The following is a 26,549-nucleotide window of genomic DNA, read 5'->3' as shown; positions in this document are numbered from 1 at the left end:
CAGACTATGCGGGAACTGCGCGTGCGCGGGTCGTTTCCTGCCCATTGGATCGCAATGCCCCCGGCGTGGCCTCAGCGTGCGCGTTGCTGCCGCGCCGTGCTCGGCCCCGCGCGCTGAGGTGGCGGTGGCGGGAAGATGGAGGCGGCGGAGGCGCTGATCGCGGTCTCGCTGTTCCTGGGCGCCCTGATCCTGCTGCTGCTGGCGGCGCTGGGCCGGGGCTCGCCGCCGGGTACCGGGGAGCCGGCCGGTAAGCGGGGCCGCGGCCGCCCTCGATCGGGCCCCGTGCGCGGAGGGGGCGGGACGCGCCAGCCCGGCAAGGCTGGGAGCTCGCGGGGCTGGGGCGGGCTGGTGGAGGCGGCTCCATGCCCAGCCAGGCTGGGACCATCCAGCCCAGCGGGCTGCCTGCGAGAGCGGCGGGGACCAGGCGCTGCCGAGGGAGCCAGCGGAACCGGGCGACCCCCGAGGAGCCAGGCCAGCCCCCACTGAGGGGCACGCGGGCTGCCGGGGTGGATGCGGTTCCCGGGAAACGTGGCTGGGTGCGCCCGGCTGGGGTGCGGGATCCTCCGGCTCGGGAGCAGAGCCCGAGGGGGACGGAGAGAGGCGAAGGCCCCCTGGAGGTAAAGCCAGGGTGCTAGCTCCTCTCGGCGCTTCCCAGACATCCGGCCGGCAGAGCCAGGGTATCCTGCAGCCCGGAGCCAGAGACTCGGGCTCTTCTAATCACCCAGGACTGGGAGACCCGAGTTTCCGACCCCCTAATTCTGTACCTCAGCCCCAGTGCCATCCTTCTCCCCAAGTTCTGCCTGCCTGTGTACCCACAGTCCCGAAATCACCCTGCTCTGTGAAACAAGCCTGCTTTCCAGGTCAGGAAAGCTGCCTAGAACAGTGGTTTTCAGACTTTTTTTCTGGCGACCCAGTTGAAGAAAATTGTTGAAAGTTTTTTCCACTGAATGCATCCGATGAAGTGAGCTGTAGCTCACGAAAGCTTATGCTCAGATAAATTTGTTAGTCTCTAAGGTGCCACAGGTACTCCTTTTCTTTTTGCGAGTACTGGATCGTAACCCACAGTTTGAAAACCACTTGCTCTAGAATGGATAGCAGGTTTTGATGAAGGACAGAACTCAAAAATCCACCTTCTGTTGTCCACCTGATTGGTAACAGCAGCATTCAGACCAAGGCAAGCCGTTTTGTGTTTTTGTTTTTTGTTTTTAACCAGTGTAGTTACACTGATAAAAGCGCTAGTGTAGATCTGATATACTGGTATATGGTACTTTGCCAAACCTAAATGAGCTATACCACTAACTGCCAGAAGTACTTTTACAGTGGTGTAGCTGCATCTACATTACGGGGGGTTTGCTGCCTTAACTACAGTTAAAACAGCAAAACTTCTAAGTGTAGACAAGGCCTAAACCCACTAAATTAACAGGCCTCATAGCAAGAGGGCATCATGTGCAGATGTTTTAGTCCTTCTCTGAGACACCACCTTACACTGTACCTTTGCCCTCTCTTGATTACACTCTTAATAGGACTGTACCTTTCCTGGGATCCCCAAAAATGCATTCTTGCTCTGGTGGGAATTTGTAGCTTTGCTGGTGCTAGCCAGATTATTTTGCTTAAAAAAGTAAATGTTTGCCAAGAACTGATGGTGGCTGGCCCTGGGTGTCATGACCCACCTCTAGGAAGATCCAGATCTGCTTGCCAGGGTGTGAGTGCTTTCTTCCTTCTGGAGAGAAGCCTTCTATCTGTTTCTTTGGGTCTGGGACCCAGAAGCTATTGAATATTAATGTCAGTCCTCATAATCTGGAGGACTGACATTAATAGTGCAGTACGCCACCTTGATGTAGCTTCAGTCACTGCTTGTGGAGCAGGATAATGTACCAGGCAAACCTGAGTTAAATCGTTTCCATCACACCCTGGAGCAAGGTGACTCTTCGGAATAGTGGTGTGTGTTTAATTTGCTAACATCACCTTATTCTCTTTACCTCTGGAAAAATCTTGTTTTGTGTTCTTTTCTTCAGTAAATACACTCTGCTCTCCTTGCTTAGGACAGGAGCCTGTCTGCCTTAGTGTCCAGGATAAAAAGAGACCAGTAGACTTATTTAGTCATATTTTTGCTTCAAGTGGAAATCCAAGAGCCTTTTTTTTTTTTCATACTACATGTGGAGAAGGACAGGGATATGAGTGCAGGATGACTGGTGGAATACCGTCAGCTTGGGAAGGGGAGTCTAGGCTGAATTCCTAGTGGTGATTTTTTTCATATAACTACAATGTTCTTCTACAACTTTGCATCTGCAAATTACGGATTAAAAACTCTCAACCCGAACTCTAGCATACCATAGCATGGTATGTTAATTACTGAGAATAATTTGCAGTTTTATGTTTCTAACAGTAAGTGGTGCAAGCAATTGCTCCTTATGTTATGTACAAGCTTTCATACCTAGATAAGTCAGGGCAAGTTAAGGGGGAAATTAATTTCTCACACCCTACCCAAAAACAACTGATGTATTTCACTTTACTGTGAGAATATCATTTTAGGGGCTGTCTAAGCCATCTATCAAGTGGGAATCTCTTAGCAAAGAGGAGGGAGCAGGCTTTCTAGAGAACGTCTTAGCATCCGAGCTGCTTCATAACTCTTTTGTGTGTCCCGGTGCGCATGGTGGCTCTGGTTTACTCGATTTGTGTGTCTCTTTGTTTCCTAATGAGATACAGATGTCAGGAAATCACCTTGATGCTTGTCTCTCCTCTTGTTTTTTTCTAGACCAGAAAGTAAATGGAGAAGCAGTAAGTAAGACATCAGGACCAAAGAGACAGAAGCAGCACCAACGAAGCCGCAAGGATAAGCCCCAGCAACACAACTTCACACATCCACTCCTAGCTGCTGCTCTCAAGGTAACTGGCGTATCAGTTTGTGAGCATCAGCACCTGTTTTTTTGCATGGCAACAAACATTGACCTACTGTTATGCACGGGGACAGGTACCAACAGACTTCCATGCATCTGCGCACACCTGCTCAGAGATCTGCCATTCAAGCATGAGGCACAAGTTCCCTGCCCATTCCCGGATGTGCCTTCTTTGGGACTGTTTCGTTTAATGTCTGTGACCCCCAGCAGCTCCTCCTGGGCACTTGAAAAGTGAACACTTCTTGTCACGTCCCTGTCCCCATCCCAGTCTGTGATTGCTGCAGCTCCTCACAGAGCTCATTGCCTCTGCATTCCTCTGCTAGGCTCTTCTCTTCTCTTCAGTCCCCACTGAAATGCTGAGAGTTCCTTAATGATGGGTAAAAAGAAAGAGTACTTGTGGCACCTTAGAGACTAACCAATTTATTTGAGCATGAGCTTTCGTGAGCTACAGCTCACTTCATCGGATGCATACCGTGGAAACTGCAGCAGACTTTATATACACACAGAGAATATGAAACAATACCTCCTCCCACCCCACTGTCCTGCTGGTAATAGCTTATCTAAAGTGATCATCAGGTGGGCCATTTCCAGCACAAATCCAGGTTTTCTCACCCTCCTCCCCCCCACACACAAATTCACTCTCCTGCTGGTGATAGCCCATCCAAAGTGACAACTCTTTACACAATGTGCATGATAATCAAGTCTGGCTATTTCCTGCACAAATCCAGGTTATCACCAGCAGGAGAGTGAATTTGTGTGGGGGGGTGGAGGGTGAGAAAACCTGGATTTGTGCTGGAAATGGCCCACCTGATGATCCCTTTAGATAAGCTATTACCAGCAGGACAATGGGGTGGGAGGAGGTATTGTTTCATATTCTCTGTGTGTATATAAAGTCTGCTGCAGTTTCCACGGTATGCATCCGATGAAGTGAGCTGTAGCTCTCGAAAGCTCATGCTCAAATAAATTGGTTAGTCTCTAAGGTGCCACAAGTACTCCTTTTCTTTTTGCGAATACAGACTAACATGGCTGTTACTCTGAAACCTGTCATTAATGATGGGTATATGTCTCGTTTTGTCAGCAGCTGCCTCCTGAAATCAAGCTGCAGGAGGTGCTGTAGGCAGTCACACAGGCAAGGGGTAGCATGACATGATATGAAAAATGCTACATAACAGCTTGGTGGTATTTTTGGAAAGCAGTGTAGCCTAGTGGAGAGGGCACTGGATTGGGACTCAGGAGACCTGGGTTCAGTTTCCAGCTCTAACACTGGCCTGCTTAGTGACCTTGACTTGCTTGTACCTAAGTTTCCCCATCTGTAAAATGGGGATAATTATCCCAAACTCCTTTTTGAAGTGCTCTGAGATCTAGCATTGTGTAAGTGCTAGAAATTATTATTCTTCCTATTGTAGCCCATCTCATTCTTCACACACAATCCTGTGTCCATTCCCTCTGTCTCACTTGCCCAGTGCCTTGGAGAATCAGCTGTGAAAGGTATGCCCTGGAACAGAAGAAGAGCAGGAGGAAGGAGAATGGGTGGGAGGACCAAGGGATGGTCATTGCTATGCTTGGGTGGGAAGAAGGTCTCTGTCCTGTGGGTTTTTGCCCTTGAAGCAGATGGGATTCATGTACATGGTTTTCTCTCTCTCTCTCAGCTGTGGCCATAGAAATAGAATATCAGGGTTGGAAGGGACCTCAGGAAGTCATCTAGTCCAACCCCCTTCTCAAAGCAGGACCAATCCCCAATTAAATCATCCCAGCCAGGGCTTTGTCAAGCCTGACCTTAAAAATATCTAAGGAAGGAGATTCTACCACCTCCCTAGGTAACGCATTCCAGAGTTTCACCACCCTCCCAGTGAAAAAGTTTTTCCTAATATCCAGCCTAAACCTCCCCCACTGCAACTTGAGACCATTACTCCTTGTTCTGTCATCAGCTACCACTGAGAACAGTCTATATCCATCCTCTTTGGAACCCCCTTTCAGGTAGTGGAAAGCAGTTATCAAATCCCCCTTCATTCTTCTCTTCTGCAGACTAAATAATCCCAGTTCCCTCAGCCTCTCCTCATAAGTCATGTGCTCCAGCCCCCTAATCATTTTTATTGCCCTCTGCTGGATGTTTTCCAATTTTTTCACATCCTTCTTGTAGTGTGGGGCCCAAAACTGGACACAGTACTCCAGATGAGGCCTCACCAATGCCGAATAGAGGGGAATGATCATGTCCCTCGATCTGCTGCCAGTGCTCCTTCTTATACAGCCCAAAATGCCGTTAGCCTTCTTGGCAGCAAGGGCACTGTTGACTCATATCCAGCTTCTCGTTCACTGTAACCCCTAGGTCCCTTTCTGCAGAACTGCTGCCTAGCCACTTGGTCCCTAGTCCGTTGCAGTGCATGGGATTCTTCCTTCCTAAGTGTAGGACTCTGCACTTGTCCTTGTTGAACTTTTGGACCAATCCTCTAACTTGTCTAGGTCCCTCTGTACCCTATCCATACCCTCCAGCGTATCTACTGCTCCTCTCAGTTTAGTGTCATCTGCAAACTTGCTGAGGGTGCAATCCACACCATCCTCTATATCATTAATGAAGATACTGAACAGGCCCCAGGACCGACCCTTGGGGCACTTCGCTTGATACTGGCTGCCAACTAGACATGGAGCCATTGATCGCTGCCCGATCTAGCCAGCTTTCTGTCCACTTTATAGTCCATTCATCCAGCCCATACTACTTTAACTTGCTGGCAAGAATACTGTGGGAGACTGTGTCAAAAGCTTTGCTAAAGTCAAGGAATAACACGTCCACTGCTTTCCCCTTGTCCACAGAGCCAGTTATCTTGTCATAGAAGGCAATTAGATTAGTCAGGCATGACTTGCCGTTGGTAAATCCATGCTGACTGTTCCTGATCACTTTCCTCTCATCTAAGTGCTTCAGAATTGATTCCTTGAGAAACCTGCCCTATGATTTTTCCAGGGACTAAGGTGAGGCTGACCAGCCTGTAGTTCCCTGGATCCTCCTCCTTCCCTTTTTTAAAGATGGGCACTTCATTAGTCTTTTTCCAGTCACCCAGGACCTCGCCTGATCGCCATGAGTTTTCAAAGATAATGGCCAATGGCTCTGCAATCACAGCCGCCAGCTCCTTTAGCACCCTCGGATTCAGTGCATCCGGCCTCATGGACTTGTGCTCATCCAGCTTTTCTAAATAGTCCTGAACCACTTCTTTCTCCACAGAGGGCTGGTCATCTCCTCCTCCTACTGTGCTGCCCAGTGCAGTAGTCTGGGAGCTGACCTTGTTTGTGAAGACAGGCGAAAAGAGCATTGAGTACCTTAGCTTTTTCCACATCCTCTGTCACTAGGTTGCCTCCCCCATTCAGTAAGGGGCCCACACTTTCCTTGACCTTCTTGTTGCTAACATACCGGTAGAAACCCTTCTTGTTTCTCTTAACATCTCTTGCTAGCTGCAACTCCAGGTGTGATTTGGCCTTCCTGATTTCACTCCTGCATCCACGAGCAATATTTTTATACTCCTCGCTGGTCATTTGTCCAATCTTCCACTTCTTGTAAGCTTCTTTCTTGTGTTCAAGATCAGCAAGGATTTCACTGTGAAGCCAAGCTGGTCGCTTGCCATATTTATTATTCTTTCTTGTTCCTGCAACCTCAATAAGGATTCTTTAAAATACAGCCATCTCTCCCGGACTCCTTTCCCCCTCATGTTATTCTCCCAGGGGATCCTGCCAATCAGCTCCCTGAGGGACTCAGTCTGCTTTTTCTGAAGTCCAGAGTCCGTATTCTGCTGCTCTCCTTTCTTCCTTGTGTTAGGATCCTGAACTCGACCATCTCATAGTCACTGCTTCCCAGGTTCCCCTCCACTTTTGCTTCCCCTACTAATTCTTCCCTGTTTGTGAGCAGCAGGTCGAGAAGACCTATGCCTAGTTGGTTCCTCCAGCACTTGCACCAGGGAATTGTTCCGTACACTTTCCAAAAATTTCCTGGATTGTCTGTGCACTGCTGTATTGTTCTCCCAGCAGATATCGGGGTGATTGAAGTCTCCCATGAGAACCAGGGCCTGCAATCTAGTAACTTCTGTTAATTGCCTGAAGAAAGCCTCATCCCCCTGGTCTGGTGGTCTATAGCAGATTTCCACAACGATATCACTCTTGTTGTTCATACTTCTAAACTTAATCCAGAGACTCAGGTTTTTCTGAAGCTTCATACTGGAACTCTGAGCAGTCATACTGCTCTCTTAGGGCTTGGCTAAACTTGCAAGTTACAGCGCAAGAAAGGAGCCCTCGGCGCCCGAGCTCACTACCTGTCCACACTGGTAAGGCACCTAGAGTGCTCTGTCTCCGCGGCTACAGTGCTGCTGGTATTCCACCTCGGCAAGTGGAATAACGTTTGCTGAGCCACTGCTGGACCACCGCGGCGCCAGTTTGGACGCCCTGGTCTCTTGTTGTGCTGTGATCCGCCTCCAGAAGTGTCCTGCAATGCCTGTTCTAGCCACTCTGGTCATCACTTTGAACTCTACTGCCCAGCCCTCAGGTGACCAACTGTCAGACCCGCCCTTTAAATTATCTGGGAATTTTGAAAATCCCCTTCCTGTTTGCTCAGCCAGGCGTGGAGTGCTCTCTGCAAATCTTTCCAGGTGACCATGCCTCCATGCGCCAGGCGATCCCCAGTATGGAGCAGTGGCAAGGTGCTGGACCTCATCAGTGTTTGTGGGGAAGAAGCTGTCCAGTCCCACCTGCTCTCCAGCCATAGGAATTACAGTACCTTCGAGCAGATATCAAGGATGTGATGGAAAGGGGCCATGACCAGGACGCACTGCAGTGCAGCGTTAAAGTGAAGGAGCTGTGGAATGCCTACTGGAAAGCCCGCAAGGCAAACTGCCACTCTGATGCTGCCCCTGTGACCTGCCGTTTCTACAAAGAACTGGACGCGATACTTGGGGCCGACCCCACCTCCACTCTGAGTACCACCATGGAAACTTCAGAGCCCAGTTCGACAAGGCGGGAGGAGGAGCAGCAAAGCGGGAGTGAGGGTGCTCCAGTGGAGGAAGACACCCTGGAATCCCTAAATGCATGCAGCCAGGAGCTGCTCTCAAGCCAGGAGGAAGGTAGCCAGTCGCGGCGGCCGGTGCTTGGGGAGGGACAAACAGCAGAGGAGGTTCCTGGTAAGCGGCTTTTATTTTGGGAAGGAAGTTATTTGGTGCTGGCTCTTGGGGCGAGGAGGGTTAGGGCTGCATGCATGCCTAGAAGCGGAATAGGGCGTTGATGTGCTCCCTCACATCGCGGTAATCGGCCTCAGTGATCTCTTCAAAGATCTCTGCCAGAACTTGGGCAATGGCTTGCATGGGTTTTTTGGGAGAGCCACTGTTGTCCTCGTCCCGGTAAGGCTAACTCGTCCGTGCCACTGTGCCATGAGGGGCGGGGGGATCATTGCTGCACACAAGCAAGCTGCATATGAGCCAGGGCGGAATCCGCATTGCAGTAGAAGACCCTCCCTTGCTTCCCTGGTCACGCTTAGCAGCGAGATCTCTTCCAGGATGAACTCCTGTGAAAAATGTGGGGAAAGTGTTCAATCTAGGGGCCCCCTGCCGCTGTTGGCTCTCCCCAAGGCATAGACGCCCAGAGGACAGTACAGCCGTGAAACAATCAGTCACGCTTGCCCCTGTGCTTACTCTCCATTTTGGGGCTTCGGTGGGTTATGTGCGCTTGCTTTGGGACGAGCAAATTATGCTATTGTGTAGACTGTGCTTGCCCTTGAGTACTGGGGGATCCTTGCTCTGTCTGGTGTGAACAATGTTGCCTCTGTTAAGTGTTGCATTTACCTTTACAGATGCAGCCTTGAGATCTCAGCCGTTCGTGTTATCAATGGCCAAGAGGCTGCAAAGAATCAGGAAGAGGCCACATAGAAGCAAAGAGGACATGCTACATGAAGTCATGTAGCATTCAACTAATGAAAACAAAATAAAGTGCAGGAGTGGCGGGAGAGTGAAAGGAGGGTATGCCAGCAGAATGCGGATCACCGGCATCAAAGCACAGAGCAGCTGATAAGCATCATGGAGCACCAAGCAGACTTGATCCAGGCGCTCATAGCCATGCAGGCAGAGCACTACCACGCCTGCACCCCCTGCAGCCCTGGTGCCAGCATGTTTCCCCAACATCTGGGTTCCACCCACTGCCTCCAACACTTGTAGCTTCACCACCCAGCCCTGAAAACTACAGCCTTTATCCACAGCACTCAACCCCCATCATCATGCAGTATAGCCATCCTGAAGTGCAGCCTGCATTGCACAGCACTCCAGACAGGCCATACGCAAATCTGTGATTTTACCATTCCCTACCCCACCCCCTTGCCCTTTCTGTTTCCCAAGCATTTGTTTCTTGATTTTTTTTTTGGCTTTGAAAACCTTCTTTATTATAGCATAATGTAAAAGAAACCTTAGCCCAGGAAAGCAACAGGCACTGCAAGTCAGTGTATCATACGTAGCAAACACAGATTCCTACCGCACTTCACTCCCATGCAGGGCACCACGCCAGACATTACTGTTGGCTTTCAGCCTCAAATTGCTCCCTCAAGGCATCCCTAATCCTTGCAGCTCCGCACTGGGCCCCTCTAATAGCCCTGCTCTCTGGTTGTTCAAATTCAGTCTCCAGGTGTTGAACCTCCAAGTTCCATGCCTGAGCAAATTGTTCACCCTTCCCTTCACAAATGTTATGGCGGGTACAGCACGTGGATATAACTGCAGGGATGCTGTCGTCAGCCAGGTCCAGCTTCCCATACAGAGAGTGCCAGCAGCCCTTTAAACGACCAAAAGCACACTCCACAGTCATTCTGCACTGGCTCAGCCTGTTGTTGAACCACTCCTTGCTGCTGTCAAGACTCCCTGTGTAGGGTTTCATGAGCCACGGTATTAAAGGGTAAGCGGGATCTCCAAGGATCGCAAGGGGCATTTCGACTTCCCCCTACGGTGATCTGGTCTGGGAAAAAAGTCCCGGCCTGCAGCTTCTTGAACAGGCCAATGTTCTGAAAGATGAGTGCGTCATGCACCTTTCTGGGCCAGCCTGCGTTAATGTCAATGAAAGGCCAATGGTAATCCACAAGCGCTTGTAGAACCATAGAGAAATACCCTTTCCGATTAACATACTTGGAGGCTAGGTGGGCTGGTGCCAGAATTGGAATGTGTGTGCCATCTATCGCCCCTCCGCAGTTAGGGAAACCCATTTGTGCAAAGCCAGCCACAATGTCATGCACGTTACTTAGTCATGGTTCTTTTGAGCAGGATGCGATTAATGGCACTGCAAACTTGCATCAACATGATTCCAACGGTCGACTTCCCCACTCCAAGCTAGTTAGCGACTGATCGGTAGCTGTCTGGAGTTGCCAGCTTCCAGATTGCAATAGCCACCCACTTCTCCACTGTCAGGGCAGCTCTCAATCTAGTGTCCTTGCACTGCAGGGTGGGGGCGAGCTCCTCACACAGTCCCATGAAAGTGGCTTTTCTCATCCAAAAGTTCTGCAGCCACTGCTCGTCATCCCAGACTTGCATGATGCTGTGATCCCATCACTCAGTGCTTGTTTCCTGAGCCCAAAAGCAGCGTTCCACGGTGGTGAGCATGTCCGTGAATGCCGCAAGCAAATTTGTGTCGTTTGCGTTACTCTAGTCGGTATCCTCGTCAGAGTCCTCACTGTCACTTTGGATCTTAAGGAATAACTCAACTGCCAAACGTGACACGCTGGTGAGACTCGTCAGCATATTCCTCAGCGGTTCGGGCTCCATTCCCACAGACCGAAAGGGAAGACAGAGCGCGCCATACAAAAACCATTGAAAGATGGCGCCAAATGTGGACAGAAGCAAAGGGAATGCTGGGATGCGAACCGATGCATCACGAGGCATTGGGACAGGACCCAGAATGCCCTGCACTTCCTGCCCCCTTCCCACAATCCACAGTGCCAGAATGGGAAGAGGTGCTCTGTGGGATAGCTGCCCACAATGCACCGCTCCCAGTGCTGCTGCAAGTGCTGCAAATGTGGCCACGCCAGTGCACTTGCAGCTGTCAGTGTGGACAGACTGCAGCGCTTTCTCTACTGCGCTGTATGAAGGCGGGTTTAACGCACTGCGCATCTGCAAGTGTAGCCATGCCCTTACATACGGTGCAACTCCCCCACCTTTTCTGCCCCACCTGTCCTTCCTGAACAGTTTATATCCATCCATGACAGTACTCCAGTCATTTGAGTTATCTCACCAAGTCTGTTATTCCAATCACCTCATAATTCCTTGACTGTGTCAGGACTTCCAGTTCTCTCTGCTTGTTTCCCACGTTTCCTTTCAGCAGGCCTTGGAGCCCTGGGATGGAACAGGCAGATTACCTGTTCCATTCATCACGCAAAAAGCTGGTGCTGATCATGCTTGTTTTCCACAGGGTCACAGTGGGAGTGTAACCTGCCTCAACTTCAGTAGCAACGGCAAGTACTTGGTGTCCTGCGCTGATGACCGCACTGTCCGGATCTGGAGCACCAAAGACTTCCTGGAGCGTGAGCACCGCTGCATGCGAGCCAATGTGGAACTGGACCATGCTACACTGGTCTGCTTCAGCCCAGATTCCAGGTGAGAAGTGACTGCTGTGGGTGGGGCTGGGAAATCAAAGCACGAGACTTAAAAAGGAAGGGTTTTCTTTTCCTAGCTTGACAGGATAGCTCTTCTTATTACCAAAGGCCTAAGTGGGGGAGCAGGATCTTGTCCAGCACACTCTGCCCCTGAAGATTTATTAGGTCCTTGCTGATCTGAACAAATAAATTCCCTTACCTGAAAATTAGTTCCTCTTTTTTCACAGGGTTTAGTGAGTTCAGAATTGGCCCGTTCCTACTCCTGCAGGCTTCCAGTGTCCCAGAAGCTGGGCTCTGACTTCAGCTTTTTTCCCTCTTCCCCACTGTCTGGGCCTGGCAACAGGTTAACTATGCAGGCTGGCGAGCTGCAGCACTTCCCAGACTCTCAGGCCAGTGCTGTGAGCAGAGCTGCAGCTGTTTCTCAGCATGTTTACATCACACAAAGTGCAAATGATCCTGGAGTCTTTGTTTTATGACCTGTATTAATGTAGCTCCTAGAAGCCCCAGCCATGGACCCAGCCCCCATTGTTCTGGGCGCTGTACAAACAACAAAAAGACCATCTTTGCCTCAAGAGGTTTACAGTTGAAGTGCAAGACGAGACATGAGATGTATTCCCATCTCTGTGTACCCAAGGAAACAATGCGAGAATATTGGTCAGCATGATAAGCTGTGGTCTTTAAATATAAAAAATGGCCAAACCCCTTAACTGTAGTAATGACCCCAGCCATCTTTCCTAGGTTATGCCTGATCACATGTAGCTGTAACCCTGTACCTTATTGGTTTGAATCCAGCACAGATTGTAGGAATCAAAAGTTATCTCTACAAGTCGACTAACAAGTCAGGGCAAGTCATGCCTGACTAATCTAATTGCCTTCTATGACGAGATAACTGGCTTTGTGGATGAGGGGAAAGCAGTGGACGTGGTGTTCCTTGACTTTAGCAAAGCTTTTGACAGGGTCTCCCACAGTATTCTTGCCAGCAAGTTAAAGAAGTATGGGCTGGATGAATGGACTATAAGGTGGATAGAAAGTTGGCTAAATTGTCGGGCTCAACGGGTAGTGATCAATGGCTCCATGTCTAGTTGGCAGCCGTATCAAATGCAGTGCCCCAAGGGTCGGTCCTGGGGCCGGTTTTGTTCAATATCTTCATTAATGATCTGGAGGATGGCATGGATTGCACCCTCAGCAAGTTTCCAGATGACACTAAACTGGGAGGAGAGTTCGCTGGAGGGTAGGGATAGGATACAGAGGGCCCTAGACAAATTAAAGGATTGGGCCAAAAGAAATCTGATGAGGTTCAACAAGGACAAGTGCAGAGTCCTGCACTTAGGGAGGAAGAGTCCCATGCACCGCTACAGACTAGGGACCGAATGGCTCGGCAGCAGTCCTGCAGAAAAGGACCTGGGGTTACAGTGGACGAGAAGCTGGATATGAGTCAACAGTGTGCCCTTGTTGCCAAGAAGGCCAATGGCATTTTGGGATGTATACGTAGGGGCATTGCCAGCAGATCGAGAGACGTGATCATTCCCCTCTATTCGACATTGGTGAGGCCTCATCTGGAGTACTGTGTCCAGTGTTGGGTCCCACACTACAAGAAGATGTGGAAAAATTGGAAAGCGTCCAGCGGAGGGCAACAAAAATGATTAGGGGACTGGAACACATGAGTTATGAGGAGAGGCTGAGGGAACTGGGATTGTTTAGTCTGCGGAAGAGAAGAATGAGGGGGGATTTGCTGCTTTCAACTACCTGAAAGAGGGTTCCAAAGAATCATAGAATAGAATATCAGGGTTGGAAGGGACCCCAGAAGGTCATCTAGTCCAACCCCCTGCTCGAAGCAGGACCAATTCCCAGTTAAATCATCCCAGCCAGGGCTTTGTCAAGCCTGACCTTAAAAACCTCTAAGGAAGGAGATTCTACCACCTCCCTAGGTAACGCATTCCAGTGTTTCACCACCGTCATAGTGAAAAAGTTTTTCCTAATATCCAATCTAAACCTCCCCCACTGCAACTTGAGACCATTATTCCTCGTTCTGTCATCTGCTACCATTGAGAACAGTCTAGAGCCATCCTCTTTGGAACCCCCTTTCAGGTAGTTGAAAGCAGCTATCAAATTCCCCCTCATTCTTCTCTTCCGCAGGATGGAAGAGGAATGGATCTAGACTGGATGGATGTAGACTGTTCTCAGTGGTAGCTGATGACAGAACAAGGAGTAATGGTCTCAAGTTGCAGTGGGGGAGGTTTAGGCTGGATATTAGGAAAAACTTTTTCACTAGGAGGGTGGTGAAACACTGGAATGCGTTACCTAGGGAGGTGGTAGAATCTCCTTCCTTAGATATTTTTAAGGTCAGGCTTGACAAAGCCCTGGCTGGGATGATTTAGTTGGGGATTGGTCCTGCTTTGAGCAGGGGGTTGGACTAGATGACCTCCTGAGGTCCCTTCCAACCCTGATATTCTATGATTCTATGACTGTTTGACCTGTATGGAGTGAGCTGGGGGTCTTGGTTAGGGTTATCATCAAAACCACCATCAAAATGGGCACTAGGCGTCACACTTGGCATTCTCACAAAGGGAGTAGGAGCTATGGGGCCTATTTGACTGTGTCTGAGAAGAGGCATCTCAGAGCTGTAGTGATGGGGAAGCTTGTCCTGCTGCTGCTGCCCATGTTGTACATACTCTGGGGACAAACTGCGGATTCAGTCATCAGAGTTGCCATCTAGCACTTCTCACCAGCACTAAATTCTATATAAAGAGCTACACTCAGACCATCGCAAATGGGAGACAGGCTAGGAAAGCTCTAAGCAAGTTCCTGGATTGGTTGCCTCTAGTCACCCAGCTATATCCCTTGCAATCTAGCAAGGTGCACAAAAATAAACTTAGTGTGAGATGAGCACGCCTACATGTGGTCTATGATATTCTGCAGTGGTTTGTTCATTGTGTTGGCTCCAGGAAATGACTGTCCTTCCTTCATTCAGAGCCTTCATCACCTGGCTGGCAAACGGAGAGACCATTCGTGTATTTAAAATGACCAAGAAGGAGGATGGCAACTTCACTTTCACTGCAGCCCTTGAAGACTTCCCAAAGAAGCACAAAGCCCCCATCATCAACATCGGAATTGCCGAGACAGGTACAGAGACAGGGCTGCCCCCTTTCATCTGGGCTTGTGAGCCATCTGCCTTGTACTTTCTGAAGAGCAGCAGCTGCTGGTTTGAGCATTGGTCACACCTCAGATCTAATTGCAGCTCAGTAACTGACTGAGTGACCTTGGAGAAGTCACTTAACGCTTCTGTCTCCACTTCTCATGTGTTAAGTGCTTATATTTAATGTCCACAAAGAGAGTTCTTCCTGTAAGAACCAGGAACATTCAAATTCACTTCCTAGTGCACATGTTCTCTCTTCTTGACTCTTCAGAGATTCTGCTTGCGAAGAGGTCTGGTCTCTCAAACTGTATACGCTGTATTCTGACACACAGATGTGGTTTTAACTGGTAAGAATCTCCAAGTGCAGGCTGATAGGATGAGGAAGAGGGTGCTCACCGTGAGCTTCTGGGATCCATGTAACAAAACATTGTTCCCAACGGTGGGAACTCAGCTGTTGTACTGTTAATACACACAGGTCCTGATGGATTAAGACTTACCTCTGAACGTACTGTGACCCTGCTCAGAGTTGTGGCCCCAAGAGGGGTCACGTCATTGTTTGTAGGAGCCTTAGCATTTCAAGGGACACTGTTGAACTGTGTGTGACTCCCGAGTGAAATGAGTATTTTCACTGGATTTCTGTTTTTAGAGTTGTGGAGAAATGTTAGTTTTTAATACAGCACTTGGCTGTGATGTTGGAATCCCAAGTATTGCAGCAAACAATCTGAGCGCAAACCTGACTGAACAAATGGGATGTTGTAGCTGTGTCAGTCCCAGGATGTTAGAGAGACAAGGTGGGTGAGGTAATGTCTTTCATTGGCCAACTTCTGTTAGTGAGAGACGCAAGCTTTCAAGCTTATACAGAGCTCTACTTCAAGTCTGGGAAACTTAGAGGGTATGTCTACACAGCAATGTAAGCCTAGGGTTAGTGGGATTCGAGTCAGCTGACCTGTATCGGAGAACTCTGGGCTTGAGCATCTACACTGCATTTTAACCCTAAGCTAAGGATTTTCTGTCCCATGCTCAAACTGAGGGCTGTGCAGTGAACAGACCCAAGTCAAAGTAACCCCATCCCAGAGTGGCTAGCGTCACTCTAGCCCTATGAATGTGTTTTACTGTGGGAAAACTCTACTGTCCACCCTGTTTCCCAACTGTGAGGTGCTATTGTTGGGACTCTAGTGCCATAAGAAGCTCATAACTGCATAATTAGCTCCTTTGGTGGCTGTCTCCTTAGAATGACTACAGTTGGAGAAGGCTTTATACTGAACTACCGTTTGACCTGAGACCTGGGCTTTCCAGCTCTAGACTGAGTCACATTGGCAGGAAAATGCCTGTGTGCACCTGTCTGAGGATAGGTTTCAGAGTAGCAGCCGTGTTAGTCTGTATTCACAAAAAGAAAAGGAGGACTTGTGGCACCTTAGAGACTAACCAATTTATTTGAGGATAAGCTTTCGTGAGCTACAGAAAGCTCATGCTCAAAGAAATTTGTTAGTGTCTAAGGTGCCACAAGTACTCCTTTTCTTTCTGTCTGAGGATAGTTAGCACATCCGTCTCCAGGGCTGTCAAACTATTAAAATGAAACGTTGCAATTCTTATTTTTTAAAATGGGATATCCAGTTAAATTGTTTTTGTTTGGTTAGCTTTTTATTTATTTTTGACTTCAAGTTTGACATAAAATGTATGTTTCACCTCTCCGCTGCCAGCTGCAGAGAGGTGAAGGGCTTCCCCAGGGTTTGGGGTGCAGTGTGCTCCAGTACCCCATGGGGTTCCCTTATTCCTGCCACACCCCGGGAGGTAGGGATAAGGGATTCCCGGGAGGCTGTGGGGAAGTTTTGGGACTGGCTCCCACTCACTGCCCTCACAGTGCATGCTGCCTGGGTGCCCTTGGACACAGCCCCAGGGAGGGTAGAGGGACCCAGGAGCAAGGAGGCACCAAGCAGCTCCCCTGCAGGAAGGGGGAGCATGCTGGGGGACAGATGACCCCCAACACCTTGGCAGCTGGGAGCCATCTCCCACCTGTCAGCTTTGCTCCCTGATCCGAGCAAGCTCTGTGCAGCAGCGAGGAGAAGCTGGAGCCACCGCCACAGGAGGCTGCAGGGAGGTTTTGGGGCTGGCTCCTACTCACCGCCCTCACAGTGCGCACTACCTGGGCTGCCCTGCAGGGAGGGGGAGTGGACAGGGTGTTGGGGTCTTCCCCACCCCCCGCTGAGCTGGGAGCTCTGCTGCATCCAGTCACTGCTATGCAGCCACTTAGCCCCAGGAAGGGCGGGGGGGGGGGGCAGAGAGTGGAGCAGGGACTATGTATGCAGGGCACCTGGGGAGCATGCAAAATCTGGCTGTGTTCTTGTGACCAGGGAACAGCTCTCTTTGCAAAAAGCTTCTTTGCATTGAAAACCGTGCAGGCACTCTGATAGTGTGCTTGCAGACTAGTGTTCAGAAGACAATGGGTTAACGGTGATCTGAATTGCAGAGGGAGGTGTGGCTTCTGCTGCAATAGAGTGCAATGGCATGAAGAGGACTAACGAAGTTGCCCCATGGAACTCTGGGGTATATCCGGAGGACCTCTGGGACCTGAGAAATGGCAAGCTGGGGCCATGTACACACAGGAAAGCAGTAGGGCTCGGAGACTCTCTAGCCCTGCAGGGTCCTGGGACTCTAGGTTTGAGCCTTAGCTTAACAATTGGTGTGTGGATGCAAGGGGAGTTCTAAATGTAGACCTATGCTTACATTGCTGCGTAGCCATACCCAGAGTGTCTGAGCTAAATACTAGGTGGAACAGATTGTTTAGCATAGGTAGTTAGCGCATATTTCAAGGGACCATTCAGGTGAAGTGGTCTGTTATCTACAATCAGGCACTCAGGTACTACAAAAAATGCTCCCCAGGCAGAAGTCCAGGATATACACCATAATAAACTCAAAACTGCCTTCACCAAACACAGACGCTCCACCAGAGAAATAGATCGCATCATGGAACAGGCCACCCAGCTACCCTGAGAGAACATGCTTCAATACAGAAATAAAACCGCCTCTGACAACATACCCCACTTGTCATCTACCACTCCACACTGGAATCCATGTGGGGTACCATCAAACAAATACAACCCATACTCGATGGGGACCTCATCCTGAAAGAAATCTTTCCTGAACCCCCTCCTCTAGCCTTCAGATAATGTCTCCAAGCTTATCATCAGAAGCAAGCTCCCTACAGCCCAGGGGACTCCCAACGCAAAGCAGCGCCAGACCCTGCCAGAACAACAGATGCAAAACCTGCAGACCTATCTCCACTGCTGCAGCGATCAACAGCCCCCCACAACACACCTTTCAAGATCCATGGTCCTATACATGCCTATCGCCACACGCAGTGTACCTCATCCAGTGCACTAAGTGCCCCAATAGCAACTATGTGGGTGAAGGCAGACAATCGCTATGCTTTTGAATAAACTCACATGGGAAAATGGTAACAGACAAAAAGACCCTCTCACCACAACAGTCACTCTGTCTGACCTGTCAGTCCTCATCTTCAAAGGAAACCTATGCAACACTTTCAAAACACAAGCTTGGGAGCTTAAAATCAACTCTACTAGATACTAGGAATCATGGACTGAATAAACACTGGATTTATGGCTTATTATAACAATCTATAACCAGCCCACTAACACACCCCCTCCGCCCCCCAACTGCTCTTCCCACCCTTCCTTTCCTCTCTGTGATTGGAGGGGTGTTAATGGGCTACTTCACCTTGAATGGTCCCTTGGGTTAACTACCTACTTAACGCTAAACAATTTGTTTCACCATGTATTTAGCTGTGACACTCTGAGGCCAGGTCCACGCTACAGAGCTATGTCAGTATAACTAAGTTGTTCAGGGGGGTTAAAAATCCACACCCCTGAGCAACATAGGTACACTGACCTTAATCCTCCATGTAGACAGTGCTATGTTGATGGGAGAGTTGCTGCCTCCTCTCGGGGAGGTGGTTTAACTACACCGATGGGAGAGCTCTTTCCGATTGGCGTAGGAGCATCTTCACTTAAGTGGCGCAGCTGCGCTGATTCAGCGTTCCAAGTGCAGACATGGCCTGAGTAAGTTTCCCAGACCTGAAGAAGAGCTATGTGTAAACTCAAAAGATTATTTCTCTCACCAATGGAAGTTGGTCCAATAAAAGCCATTACATCATCCACCTTTTGTCTCTGAACAAATGGGAAACATTCATTGTGTCCAAGCTGAGAGAAATACACGAAGTAAATGGCATCAGCAGCAATCTGCAGTGCATTAGTAGCATGGGTTGTAACCAAATCAGTTTCTTTATCCATGACTTTTAAGAGGGCAGTGTCCCTTCAATTACCTGCACCTGTTGGGGTGAGTTTCTTGTGGGGAGTCAAGTCTTTTAACTGCATCGTTATCCTGCCGCCTCTGTAGACTCCAACTCTGACAATGGATTCTGAGAGGCACCAGGCCCAAGAAGCTGATGTGACTTCCCAGGCAGTGCTCAGAATTCAGACTGATGGCAGCCTGTACATTGGCTTCTTCCAGTGATTGCTCAAGTCCATTCAACTTAGGTATGTGTGCTTGGCACATGCACAGGTGCTGGAAGTTTTTCCCTCAGCAGTATCCGGAGCGGATCGGCTCTGGTGCCCGCTGGAGTGGTGCGCGTATGCCGTGGCGTATAGGGCACCGCCGGCCCCCTCCACTCTCAGTTCCTTCTTGCTACAAGTGACGGTGCATAGAACTGTTGCTGCTTTAGCTAGCACTGTTGCATCTCATTTGTTCAAACCCATTTACCTGTTGTATATTATTGTATATAGTTTCTCTCTAGTTTTAGTTTCCCTATTTGTTAGAGACTTAGTCGGTCCCGAATGGGACTTTGCATCGGGACTGGGCATGTCCCGGTCCCCAGGCTTGAAGCCCTGCGATTGCTGTAAAAGGCCCATGCCCATTAGCCATCCACATAACAGCTGTTTACAGTGCTTGGGTGAAGGTCACGTTAGTGATACGTGCAGAATCTGCAAGTTCTGCAGAATCAAGCCAGGATGAAGAAGGAGCGTGACATTCGCTTGAAAGCACTCCTTTATTGAGTCTGCCCTTACCCTGATGCCGGAACCGCGCTCTGATTTGATGCCGAGCACTGTGACCTCGGTGCGCAGTGCCCCGTCAGTACCATCTGTGAGCTGGCACCGGTCCCCTTACGTGGCACTAGCCAAGAAGACGGAGTGAAGAAGGTCTCCAGCTTCCCGCAAGGGAAAGGACAAGTCTGGGGTGGATCAAGGCCCTGTCTTGGGCACCTCTTCATCCCTTTCAGGATCTCAGGCCCCAGCTCACGTTGAGCGGTGTTGCCCAGCCCTCTCCCCGCTGGCTACCCCGGATAGCAATGGAGGTCCTTGTCAGCTCCAGGTGCCGTCCACACCGGAGGCCCTGCAAGCAGCGCAAGAGATTATGTTCCTCCCACTCCAGCTTCTGTGGGGTCCCAGTCACGGAGTAAACCCACATTTGAACCATCCCAGTCTCCACCTCTATGACAATACTCCCTGTCACTGGGGACATCCTGCCAACACTCGCCCTCTCGCAGCCAACACGCTTCTGACCATGATAGGGAGAAATTTCGCATCCCCATCTGGTCTTCAGACCTCGGACAAGGGCAGAGAGACTTGAGGTGTGGCTCTGCCGGGTGCAGACTTCTGGAGGCACGCGTCCCCTGGCAGGAGTTTCGGAGTTAGTGCCTGGAATCTCCGCGGCACTGGTACCACTCCAGGGATAGGTCGAGAAACCGATGATACCGTTTTCTGGACCATTAGCAATCCTCCAGGGCGGCATCACCGCATGCAGCTTCATCTTCATGATGCCATGCCCGCTCTGGTTCCTGGTACCATTCGTTAAGCGTGAGGCATAGATTGCTGGCCCAAAGCCGTCGCGGATCTGCCGAGCGCCGTTGGTCACTGAGGCCCCGATCCAGGCGCTCGTTGAAGTTAGCCAGATCCAACTCCGGGAGGCGTGACCGGTATACCAATCAGGACAGACCCACCTCTCAGCCCCATCTTGGTCCCAGGGGAGAGATCACTTGGGCTCTAGCTCGGGTTCAGAGCGAGGTTCCCTAGCTGCAGGATAAGCTCCGATACCTACAATGCAGACTACCTTTCTCCCCTGTGTTTGCCAATCACCTTTCTTCCTTCCTGGGCGTCTATAACATCGGACCGACAGGTTCTCAATATGGTGGTGCAGGGTTACACCCTACGGTTACTTTCTACCCTCTCTCCCCGTCCCTCTTTATGGATCATTCTCACGAGAGTCTTCTCATGCAGGAGGCAGAGGGTCTACCGCACCTGGGTGTGGTGGAGGTAGTTCCTGTGAAGTACAGGAACAAGGGGTTCTATTCCTGATACTTTTTAATCCCCAAGGCCAAGGGTGGTCTGTGGCCCATACTAGACCTGTGGAGCTTGAACCGCTACTTAGTGAAACTGAAGTTCCACGTGGTCTCCCTGGCCTCCATCATCCCTTCCCTGGGAGACTGGTACGCTGCCCTCTATCTGAAAGATGCATACTTCCACATCGTCATCTCTGAGGGACCCAGATGCTTCCTCTGGTTCAAGGTAGGTCCCAACCACTGTCAGTTCGCGGTCCTTCCATTTGGCCTAGCAACACCACCGTGGGTATTTACCAAGTGCATGTTGGTGGTGGCGGCTTACTTCAGATGTCCGGGTATCCAGATCTACCCGTACCTCGACGACTGGCTCGTCAAGGGCAACTCCAGGTCCAAGGGGATGTTGCAGTTCTGTTGGGCACATGCCATCGCCTTGACTGTTGGTGAACAACACAAAATCCACATTGGTTCAGGTACAGAGGATACAGTTAATCAGAGCGGTGCTCGACTCAGCCTCTGCCAGAGCGTTCATGCTTTTGGATAGGTTCAGGGCATTAGCAGACCTCATCGCAGAAATCTCCGCATTTCCCCTGACCACGGCCAGGGTTTGCCTGCACCTCCTAGGTCACATAGCAGTGTGCATATATGTTGTGTACCATGCCAGGCTACAGATGTGAACCCTGCAGCAATGGCTGGCAACTGTCTACTCCCAATCCAGGCACCACCTGGAAAAGATTGTCACCGTTTTCACAACGATACCTCACTCCAATGGTGATCCAACCCTTGGAATGTCCTGGAAGGAGTCCCCTTTGACAGCACTCCCTTCTTGGTCAAGTTGGTCTCGGATGCCTCGGATCTTGGTTTGGGGCACACCTCAGCGATCTCCAGACCCAGGGTACGTGGTCCCCGGAAGAGATGACATTACACATAAATGTCAAAGAGCTCAGGGTGGTCTGCGGGGTTTGCGCAGTCTTCCTTTGTCACCTGTCAATCAGAGTCTTGACAGACAACACAGCCTCTATGTTCTATATCAACACACTAGGGAAGCTCAGTCCTCAGCCCTATGCCAAGAGGCACTCCGTCTTTGGGATTTCTGCATCGACCACGGAATCCATCTAGAAGCATGTCACCTCCCAGGAGTCAAGAACACGTTAGCAGATCACCTAAGCAGGGACTTCTCCTCTCATCTCGAGTGGGTGCTTCACCCAGAGGTAGCCTGCGCGATCTTCCAGAGGTGGGGATCTCCCCAAGTGGATCTGTTCACCACCAGGCAGAACAGGAAGTGTCCACTCAACTAGGGCGTAGGCATCCTCGGCAGCCTTCCTGGCACATGTTCCAATCCAGGACATCTGTAAAGCCATGATGTGGTCCTTGGTTCACATGTTCACTACCCACTATGCCATCACGCAGCAGGCCAAGGACAATGCTGGGTTCAGCAGAGCTGTGTTGTAATCTACATGTCCGTGAACTCCTTACTTGTATCCGGGGTACTGCTTGGAGTCACCTAAGTTGAATGGACATGAGCAATCACTCAAAGAAGAAAAGACAGTTACCTTTTTCCATAACTGGTGTTCTTCGAGATGTGTTGCTCATGTCCATTCAATGACCCGCCCTCCTTCCCCACTGTTGGAGTTTCCAGCAAGAAGGAACTGAAGGTGGAGGGGGCCGGCAGTGCCCTATATGCTGTGACATGTGCGCGCCACTTCAAGGGGCACCAGAGCTGGTCCCCTATGGATACTGCTGAGGGAAAAGCTTCCGGCACCGGTGCGTGTGGCAAGCACACGCACCTAAGTTGAATGAATGGCTATGAGCAGTGCATCTCGAAGAACAACAGTTACGGAAAAAGGTAACTGTCTTATTTCAAAGTCAACCATTCCTAGCCTGGTGCACCCTGTGGAAACTAAAGGGACTGAGCATCAGTGCAGACTCAGGAACTGAGCCTTCTTGCAAGTGCTTTTCACAAGACTGTGATGAGCAAGGAGGACATACTTACAGCCTTATGTCACTGAAGCTTGTAGAATCTGGTTGGCATATTCTGTGCACTATTGGAAAGTTTATCTGGCTGAATGCAGAAAGGCCATGGTCTGCTTAGCTACAAAAAGGAGCATGCCTCGGGACAGAAGCATTTGGGACCTTTAGTTCCTGCCCTTTTCTTTACAACTCCTCCCCCCCTCCAAAAAATGTTAAGCCCAGTCAAGTGCAGCGGTCCTGCTCAGAGGGGAGAGTTTTGGTCCTAGGGCAGCTGAAACTGCCTTCTCTTAATGAGCATTTGCTAGCCTTGTGCCTCTCTCTGCTATTGCATCCAGGAAGAGGGGAGCTCAGAGTGGATCTCTCCCCCACCCCACAGCACTCAGAATTGTGGGGTTCTTTTGCTTTTTCCTTCCCCTCCCTGATGTCTAGGAATGGATCACTTTCTAGACTAGACATGCCTCTCCTGGCGGTGGGTGGGACAGCCCATAGGAAGCTTGAGTGATCTGACTGTTTGGCTGCTAGCATGTTCTTCTGTGTGGCCAGACTAACACAAGACTTTGGAGACTACTAATCTTTGTCCTTCATTCCCTAGGGAAGTTCATCATGACAGCTTCCAGCGACACAACCATCCTGATCTGGGACCTGAAGGGTGAAGTCCTGGCCAACATCAACACTAACCAGATGAACAATGCCTTTGCAGCTGTATCTCCTTGTGGGCGGTGAGGAACCCAAGATAGCTGCCAAGGGGATGGGGGATTAGGATGCTATCTGCTCCCATCGGAGAGTGTGAGGGGCAAAAGAAATAGAACGGGCCAGGAGCATCACTCCTTTCCCAAAGGGGCATCAACGCGAATTGTTTGCAGTTGATTGATTTTTTTAAAATTTCAAAGATCCACTTTTAAACAGTACATCCTACCCCTAAAAGCCCTTGAGAAATTATGGAAGGTTATGTTCCCCTGCCTGTTTAGAAGGGCCTTTGGGCAGGTCTAAAAGTGGTACCACCAGGCATGTTCTGGCTCATCTCTCCTTCCCTTTCTACATCTGCTTGCTGCCTGTTCACCTTCAGCATTGCTGCTGCTGTTACTGCGAACCACTCTTCTGAAGTCTGGGAAAGAGCTTACGTCATCAGATCTGAGACTGACTAGACTTGTGCTGTCAGAGGTGCAGCTGTGTTTCTGTTTTTTCAAGTTTAAGAATATTGTAGGGGTTACTTTTACCAAATCTTCTGATGGAAATGTGATTTTCGTAGTGGACGTTGTCCACTAACCAAGATCACTCTGTAATGATCTCTCACCAGTGAGACCATGGGCTCATTAGGCTCCAAGCTTAGGCACTAGAGGATCTGACCCCTGAGGGCTGACGCCATCACAGGCCTGGGAGATGCTTAGTGACTGGGCTGGCATAATTGATGAACATACGTGCTCTTTCTCCCCTCCCAAGGTTTGTAGCATCATGTGGTTTCACCCCTGATGTGAAGGTATGGGAGGTGTGCTTTGGCAAGGGAGGAGACTTCCGGGAGGTGACCAGGGCATTTGAGCTGAAGGGCCATGCTGCTGGTGTGTACTTCTTCTCTTTCTCCAATGACTCCAGACGGTAAGGAGCTACCCGAAAAATACCGGTATCCCATTCCCTTGTGGCTTGTTAGCTGGCCCCTTCTAATGTCTAGAAGCTGTAAGTCTGTATGGACTCCCCTTTCTCAGCAGTGTGCCCCAAAACTGTCCATCCTGACCAATAGGAAGCTTGGGAAAAGGAATCCATGGAAGCAAATCTCTAAGTCAGCATGGAGACTGCGCTCACCCAGGGAGGGTCCCACTTCTTCCTCCCCCACTCCAGATAGATTGCGCTAACCTTGGTACATAACCATTCTTCCCCACTTGGATGGAGAATGAAGACTCGTGTTTATATTAACATTTGAGATTTCCTTTTCCGTCAGTTTTGACCCAATTGGTGACAGGCCCATATGCTCATGTTTGAAGGGAATTGCTTTTATGAGCACTAACCTTCCCCTCTCCCCAGATAATGGGGTCAGCTGCTCTCTACTTGCACTGTTCAGGAGAGTTGTTTCTTCTTTCTATTCCATACCAGGGGCTGTGGTTTGTGGGGGTGGAGAGAGGAATGGTGCCGCCTCGTCTCTTTGCAGCTGTGATGTGTGTGCTCTCTCCTGCCATAGGATGGCGACTGTTTCGAAGGATGGCACCTGGAAGCTGTGGGACACAGATGTAGAATACAAGAAGCAACAGGATCCTTATCTGCTCCTGACAGGGAAGTGTGAAGTGATGGAGCCTTGTCGCATTGCCCTGTCCCCTGATGCTCGTGTGCTGGCCATCTCGAGCTGCACCAGCATCACTGTGTACAACACCCGGAGGGGAGAGAAGGAGGAACACTTTGTCAACGTCCATGGAGAGTACATCACGGACTTGGCCTTTGACATTAACAGTCGCTACCTTGTGTCGTGTGGGGATCGGGCCATCCGGGTGTTCCACAACACGGCGGGTTACCGGGCTGTCGTGGAAGAAATGAAAGGCATGCTGAAAAAAGCTATTAACGAGGCTACCAGAGAGAGACTGCAGCAGCAGATCACAGATGCCCAGAATGCGCTGGATGGTATCTATGCCAAGAAGGACTAAATCCCTCTGGGACCTGGGTATGTGCAGACTCCTCCAGGTCAGGGAGCCTCATGCTCTGTGTGGTGGGTTTTTAATAACTGAATGAGTTGTAATAAATGAGTTTACTGACAGCCTCAGCCACCTTGCGGTTGCCTTTTGTCATTTCTGTACAGTGTTGAATGGAGAGTTACAGAGCTGAGTGGCTGCTGCTTTTTACTTTGTCTGGGGAGATTAGTGGGGCTCCATACTGGGAATTAGCTGCCTGGGGAGGAGAACTGAGAGAAGGAAGACTACTGATAAACTGCACCTCAAGCCTGAGCCACAGCATGAGAGATTTTGTGCCAAATGAGAACAGGAGTACTTGTGGCACCTTAGAGACTAACAAATTTATTAGAGCATAAGCTTTTGTGAGCTACAGCTCACTTCATCGGATGCATAGAATGGAATATATAGTAAGAAAAAAAGTTGGACGTTCCCATACAAACTGTGAGAGGCTAATTAGTTAAGATGAGCTATTATCAGCAGGACAAAAAAACTTTTGAAGTGATAATCAAGATGGCCCATTTAGACAATTGACAAGAAGGTGTGAGGATACTTAAGTTAAGGAAATAGATTCAATATGTGTAATGACCCAGCCACTCCCAGTCTCTATTCAAACCCAAGTTAATGGTATCTAGTTTGCATATTAATTCAAGCTCAGCAGTTTCTCGTTGGAGTCCGTTTTTGAAGCTTTTCTGTTGCAAAATTGCCACCCTTAAATCTTTTACTGAGTGACCACAGAGGGTGAAGTGTTCTCTTACCGGTTTTTTAATGTTATGATTCCTGATGTCAGATTTGTGTCTATTTATTCTTTTGCATAGAGACTGTCCGGTTTGGCCAATGTACATGGCAGAGGGGCATTGCTAGCATATGATGGCATAGATCACATTGCTAGATGTGCAGGTGAATGAGCCCCTGATGCCGTGGCTAATGTGATTAGATCCTATGATGGTGTCACTTG

The 26,549-nt window shown here is 49.7% G+C and overlaps 1 protein-coding gene across 1 annotated transcript; it reads left to right on the top strand.

Annotated features, from left to right (window-relative positions):
• The first annotated feature begins 85 nt into the window (after positions 1-85).
• On the top strand, positions 86-25,686 carry TBL2 (transducin beta like 2). The gene is made up of 7 exons (XM_084650674.1): positions 86-247; positions 2,756-2,886; positions 11,304-11,488; positions 14,459-14,610; positions 23,536-23,662; positions 24,384-24,536; positions 25,114-25,686. The coding sequence occupies exons 1-7, from the start codon at positions 136-138 to the stop codon at positions 25,568-25,570; spliced, it is 1,317 nt and encodes a 438-aa protein (XP_084506800.1). The 5' UTR covers positions 86-135; the 3' UTR covers positions 25,571-25,686.
• Positions 25,687-26,549: the final 863 nt, after the last annotated feature.

The sequence above is a fragment of the Lepidochelys olivacea genome (assembly GCF_965140295.1).
Source record: "Lepidochelys olivacea isolate rLepOli2 genome assembly, chromosome: 17".
In the NCBI taxonomy this organism is placed as follows: domain Eukaryota; kingdom Metazoa; phylum Chordata; order Testudines; family Cheloniidae; genus Lepidochelys; species Lepidochelys olivacea.
The sequence above is the reverse complement of the archived record's forward strand: the minus strand, read 5'-3'. Positions and strand labels throughout refer to the sequence as shown.

What these genes read in the sequence shown, in the direction of transcription:
- TBL2 (XM_084650674.1), top strand. Translation starts at nt 136, where the DNA reads ATGGAGGCGGCGGAGGCGCTGATCGCGGTCTCGCTGTTCCTGGGCGCC. An exon ending in TGCTTCAGCCCAGATTCCAG is followed by an intron (nt 11,489 to 14,458) that starts GTGAGAAGTGAC and finishes TCCTTCATTCAG; the next exon opens with AGCCTTCATCACCTGGCTGG. An exon ending in CATCGGAATTGCCGAGACAG is followed by an intron (nt 14,611 to 23,535) that starts GTACAGAGACAG and finishes TTCATTCCCTAG; the next exon opens with GGAAGTTCATCATGACAGCT.